This window comes from Sapajus apella, unplaced genomic scaffold, assembly GCF_009761245.1.
Source record: "Sapajus apella isolate SASKATOON/1434 unplaced genomic scaffold, GSC_monkey_1.0 scaffold147, whole genome shotgun sequence".
Taxonomy (NCBI): Eukaryota; Metazoa; Chordata; class Mammalia; order Primates; family Cebidae; genus Sapajus; species Sapajus apella.
In genome coordinates, this window is record NW_022437087.1 from 2,757,776 (window position 1) to 2,764,297 (window position 6,522).

Below are 6,522 nucleotides of genomic sequence, written 5' to 3' on the forward strand. Positions count from 1 at the left end.
TTTGTATTTACATAGGCTCATACCTGAAAAGTAATCTCATTCCTTAAGGAAGCTTAACAGCTGACGGGACAGGGCACTGTCATAATTGTATCCCAACTGCAACCTAGCTGATGATCTGTTCCTCTTCTTAAAGGATTCTATTGTGGTCATGACAATCTATCTTCACTTAATGTAAGGGCCAATGTACCAAAGGACACCCCAACCCGTCTATGAATCTCTGACTACTTTCTAAAGATATAACAGAGTTAGAGTATCACAGGACCCCAAGGGAAATCTCAGAGGGTCTGTGCAGTTTCAAACGTATTTGCTACTGATGATTTCATGTGGAATCCAAAAATAAAAATAAAAATTGTTCTCAGGCCTCAACAAATTCAACTGTTACTCAGATAATTGAAAACAATTTCTTCTTGGGCATCTTCCCTGAAAAAATATTCTCCAAACCCAAAACATATTTCTAAACTTCAAGCAAAACTTTTGGAGTTGCTAAAACAATATAACAGAGGTGTAAATATATCCCAGAAATGGGAAAGATGGTGCAAAATCCAGAGCTGAAAATTTGATAACTAAGAGACCTTGGCTTTGCTGATGGAACACACTGGACTCACACAGAAGTTTTAGGATGTACCCAGGAATATTAATTTCTCAGAATAGAATTCACTTAGCAGGAAAACAATTCTGTAATTGATGACATGGAAAATAAATGTTTTTGTCCCTGTAAGCTAAGCCATTGGATCATTTCTGTTAAAACCTTCTGGGATTTATAACTAAATCTTAGTGTTGCTTTGTTTCATTTTTAGAACCAAACGAGATTCATATGTTACACAATTAGTTCTTCACTGGCTAACTCTACCTCCATCGCTACCTTCTTTCTCTCACCCCATAGATCCTGTAAGCAGTGGATCTAGGAAATAATAGTTTTAGCCCATTTTGACACTATTTGGAACCTTTTTGATTTTTGAATTTTTAGTCATTTTATCTACGTACAAATTCTGGCTTAACTTAAACGTATCCAGCACATCTAAAATCTCTAATCAAATTCTCAGAGGAAGTCAATGCATGCAGAGTAATTCATCTCCTTGCATTCAGAAAGCAACGTCCTCTGAATGTTTTCTTTCTGCCTGGCCCTTCAGCACCCAGAGAAACAGCAGTCTAGAGAGGAAATGGGGAAGGGCGTCCAAGTCCTTTGTGCTGGAGAAAGAGAGGCTGCAATCACAGCCTTGCCTTGAACACATTGCCCACATGAGTGCCGGGTGGGGTAATTAGAGGGAATTTGTAAAAATTAGATCAAGGAAACCATAAACAGACTGTAGACAAATGTGAACTTTTGATTAAAAACTTATTTTACCATTAATAATAAAAGCACATTAAATCAATATAAGTGTAAAGGGAGCAACATTCGACAACATTGAATTTTCTCAAATAATATCCTTTTTGATCTAATAATTTCACTTCTGAAAAACTAAATCTATAGAAATGATGCTAAAAGCAGAAAATATCAATGACCAAAAAAAGTGGGGGAGGGGCTGGTTGCAGTGATTCACGCCCGTAATCCCAGTACTTTGGGAGGTCGAGACGGGTGGATCACCTGAGATCAGGAGTTCGAAACCAGCCTGGCCAACATGGTGAAACCCCGTCTCTACTAAAAAACTACAAGAAAAAAAATTAGCCGGGCATGGTGGCGCACACCTGTAATCCCAGCTACTCCGGAGGCTGAGGTAGGAGCATTGCTTGACCCTGGGAGCCAGAGGTTGCAGTGAGCCAAGATGGCACCACTGCACTCACAGAGTGAGACTCCGTCTCAAAAAACCAAAACCAAACAAACAAAAGGTATGAGGGAGAACAAAATGGATGTTTGGGAAATGGGGCAGAGTTAAATGCTTCATATCCTACACAGAATATACCACTCAACAGCATACTGGTAACATATGCCCACAGAAAACTTTTTAAAAACATAGAAATTGCTTTAAGTATAAAATCAATGGAAAAGGTAAGAGAAGCGCACATATACAGTACAGTCACAAAATATATAAATATAAAGAAAAACATGCCCTTGTAAAAAGCTGAAAAGATTCATGGTTAATATCATTAAGCAATATTGTTCTAGGTGGTTTTTGCTGTTTCTAATTTTCCTATTTCCATTTGCTTGAGGATTATGCATTAACTTCATAGTAAGAATGTTTAGAAATAAACATTTCCTCAAAATTAGGCAAAAAGCTAAGACAATTGATTCATATCAAAAGTTGCATTTCCTATTTAATTATCTCAGATAGTTTATGATTTGAATGTTAAAACTAGAGTTAAATATCTTGTATTCAACCTGTCTTCATTTAGTTTCAATAAATTACTTAATTATTAAAATTAATTTAAACAATGCTGTTGGAACTTGAAATCATTCTGAGCCTTGAGAGGAATGTGGCTTTGCAGCCCGAGTCATGTGGCACACAGCCGCAACGTCTGCCTTTTGTTCCCTGTAAATAATTAGAAAGGCCGAATGGCATCAGAGCTGAGATGCCCTTCAACACACCCGGATCGCTAGCCCTTCTCACAGAGTGACAAAGTCATCTCCCTTAGAATGCAGCAATCCATAACCATATGTATGGGTCTCATACAGAAACGTATGTACTGGTCTCATATAGAAAATGTAATCCTGCTAAACTTTCTCTGTCTCTAAAGTAAAACTTTAACTTCTCCACTTTGGAATGCTGATCCCATTTGTGTGGAGTTGGTGGTTCCTGGGTGGCTACCCTCAAACTCTGTGTTCAGATAAACTCTAGTCCTAATCTCTGAATTAATTTTCTGAATCTCATTATTTAAGGTTGACGCTTATCTCACCTATAGTGCCAGAGAGAATTACCTGAATATGAAATTTTAAAGAAGACTGATTTTCCTCTAATTTGTTTTAATAAATCCCTGTAGCACTGCAAGATTTGCTACTACCTTTCCCTGCAATATAACATCAAAAGGAAACAAAAACACTGAAAATACTTGAGATTAATATAAAATATTTTAAATTTTTGAGTAAATATTTCAAAATATTTAAAGCTGGAGGGCTTTAGAAAAAGGATGAAAAAATATCTTTGAAATATTCAGGAATGATTCAGATAAGTAAAGATCTCTGAAAGAATGCAAAAAATCCCAGTGGGGCTAGCAGTAATACTATTGTATAAGGCATTTGTCCATTTGGTAAGCACACATTTTATCTGATGTTACCAGATAGAGCATCAGGCCAAATGGCCTCAAGTAAATTGGCAGACAGACAACCTGGTCCCAGAGGCCCTGGATCCATCTCTGACCCAAGGCCAGCTCAGCACTCAGCCTTCCACTTCGTTCCCATGCTTTCAGCCCTAGGTCTGAACACTTGCCTGATGATCCCTGAACCCCTGGGCTAGGGATCTTGCTTACATTTGCCAGTTCAGTGTATGGTAAGAGCCATCCAATTATTTGCTAATGAATTAGTGGAGGGCTGAATGGACAAATGAATGAAGTCTCTCTCCGAACTTCCACAGTTGAACTTGCAGATGGATTTTCTTTCTGCTCTGTTGTCTGGTGTCCACTTCAGTTATCTATTCACCCATTTGTTGAGTCTTCAGTGCACAGTAGGTAACGTTAAACAGAAAGGGTCATGTCTACTTCAGTCCTGCACCTTCACGTTCAGTTACTACAAAGGTGAAATTAACCTCACTGCAACCAAACCCTTCCTCATGTTAAGTAGCAAATAGAGGCTCACACTGCAAAACTGGGGCAAGTCTTGGACTTGGGAATGAGGTTCTTGGCAGAGAATCCCAATGCATGGCTAACAGTGAGAGTCTGCAAGTGACAAAGGAACCGGGCCATTTTGCCGATGGCTGGGGAAAGGGAGGGGAAGCTGCTGACCTTTGCTGAAGGACTAGGATGAGCTACTCATCCCATTTTACATAAGGCAACCTATTTTCAGAATATCGAGGTGAGAGTCTAATCTCAGTCAAATGCTTCCTTTCTTGCCAGATGCTATAAGAAGTCTCTTTATTTCTTTAAGCCTCAGTCTCAGAGTCATCATGCTGAGAATGTGACCATGCATGATAAAGGTAAAATGTGATGTCAATTTGATTATTATTAATATCTTGCTGAAAGGACTTAGCGTTGATGTGTCATTATTTCTGCAATCTACTTTCAAATGGTGTTGGGGGGGTGGGGATATAAATAAAGCAATTGTGGCAAAATGTGGCAACTGGTAAATCTAGGTTAAGAGTGTACAGATATTCCTGGTATTATTCCATCAGCATTTCTGAGGGTTTGACTTTTTTTCAAAATAGAAACTAAGTTGAGAAAAAAATAAGAAAAAATAAAATGTGAAGGCTATGCCTCTCCTGAAGCCCACTGTACGAACACAAGCAAGATCCTTACTGTCTCAAAGCCTCTTGGATGAGAGTAGAAGACCGGGGAGAGTAAGCCTTGCCTTTTGTACTCCTTTCGTGTTTTGTGAACACTAGCCATGGTCATAGATGCAAAGTGTTTTGCAAACCATCCAGGACTGTCAGGGCGTAAGGGGTTACGGATGTGATCATTTGCGCTGCAACAAGTGATCCATACATCACCAGGCGAAACCTTTGGCTGCCTAGACTGCAGCCAATCTGTGTGGCTGCAGCCACCTCAACATTACATATGCATGACTGGCCTCCTGGTTTCTTCCCTGCTCAGAGCACCAGCTGCAAGCACACAGTCTTGTTCCTGAGAACTGGCGGGCAGAGCAAACTCCACTGCTTCCGTTCAGAAACCTTGGAGCAGACCCTTGCCTGCCAATTCCCAGCTCTGTGGCCACTTCTGATCGTTAGCAGTGGGTCAGCTCCCATGAAATCCTCAAAGGCATCCCAGCGCTATAGAGGCATCCGGAGAAATGCCAGCCACTGCTACCTCTACCAGGACTCTCTGCTGCTCAGGTGAGCTGGCCCTATTCATCAGCTGGGCGGAGGAGTCAGGTATGTGAGGAAGGGACGCATGGGTCGCCAGAGCTAGGGACAAAGTCCCTGTCCTGCTCAGTTGTCCTTCGGAATGAACTCAGAAACTCACTTCTCCAGGTTGTGGTACAATTAGGGTGGCAACTTCAGCAATGGGCATAGAGGGAAATGGTTCTTTGGGTCGCTTCTTGACCAGGAGGTCAGAATCCAAAAGCTTACATCCCAACCTGGCTTTATGGCTGGCCAAACCCTTCTTTTCCTTCTTTTCTGGCCGTTTCCTTCTTTTCTCTATGTTCACTCAATCAGCAGTGTCAAGAGAACGGATAATATGTCTATTATGATAAAGTGTTTATTGGAAAAGCCTTCAGGCTTTATTTAGTTAGAAGTGGATGAGAGTGTTATTTGAATCTGTTAAATATTTATAAAGGTCTAGTACAACTGCCATTTAATTTGGAGAAACTGAAAAAGATTCTCCTCTAAATGAGTAAAAACAACCTGAATTAGAGAATAACAAAGAAAATCTTTTATTTCCAGTAGTCATAGATGAATCCTCTTATCTCCTCTCAAAATGTTGCATTAGGATAAGCATATTAAGTGTAACTGGGAGTAAACGTTGCTACCTGTTGGGAAATTACTCTTGAGATTCCCTACTTCCCTGAAATATCTCGTCCGTGTAAATCTGCTTAGCTAATTTTTTGCTCATAGAAATTGCTTTGCCTGGTTCTGCCTCTGTTATCTCAGGCTTAAAATGAATTGAAGTGAAAGGGTGAAGAGGGGTTTCTGAGTGGCAGAAGTTTTATTTATGCTTATGTTACCTTCAGAATTCGGGAACAAGGAGTCCTGCCTCTAATATTAGCTGATTATTTCATTGAGCGTGAAAAAGAAATTATTTTTCCTACCCAAATTGCTGCCATTCAGCATCAAAGAGGACACAAGTACCCTCTTGTCTCATCTTGCATTTTCTCATAGTATCATCCACGCTGGGAAATCATTCTCTTTTAATGACCCAGTGGAAGTAATTGAATCCAATAAGTGTGTTTCAACAGGCTACTGTGACACTGCCAGATTCTCTGTCTCTGTGGGTCCCTCCCTTCACACACACACGTACAAACACATACACATTTCATACATACGACCCTAGAGCAGTGAGAACTTGTGCCCAGGGCAAGATGATCTTTGCTGGAAGCAGTTCTACTAATCAGATTTCCTCTTTAATGCCCTGATCATTCAGCAACTTGGATGACAGCTTTAGTGCTGATGAAACAGGGGACAGCAATGATCCGGAACAAATCTTCCAGAATATACAGTTCCAGAAAGATCTCATGGCAAACATTCGCTGCAGACCCTGGACTATGGGACAGAAGCTGCGGGCATTGAGGTAAGGGCCCAATAGCCATTACTGATCATTGCATGTATGCTTTCTGACAAAACCCTGCCCATGGGAATGAGAATAAAGACCTGAGAGAGAGGTGGCTCAGTCACTCTTGACCTGACTTAGCAAAGTCACAAAGATATCTGAGGGGTCTAGCTGGTCCAGAAGCCAGTTCCTGTGTGTGTGTGTGTGTGTGTGTGTGTGTGTGTGTGTGTG

At 40.6% G+C, this 6,522-nt stretch overlaps 1 protein-coding gene across 1 annotated transcript in view; it reads left to right on the forward strand.

Annotated features, from left to right (window-relative positions):
* The first annotated feature begins 4,575 nt into the window (after positions 1 to 4,575).
* The window catches only part of TMC3 (transmembrane channel like 3), a 40,499-nt gene continuing 38,552 nt past the window's right edge, over positions 4,576 to 6,522 (forward strand). The window contains exons 1-2 of the mRNA XM_032264816.1: positions 4,576 to 4,916; positions 6,166 to 6,312. Coding sequence (XP_032120707.1) covers positions 4,642 to 4,916; positions 6,166 to 6,312 — 422 coding nt within the window. The 5' untranslated portion in view covers positions 4,576 to 4,641. The remainder of the gene's footprint in view (positions 4,917 to 6,165; positions 6,313 to 6,522) is intronic.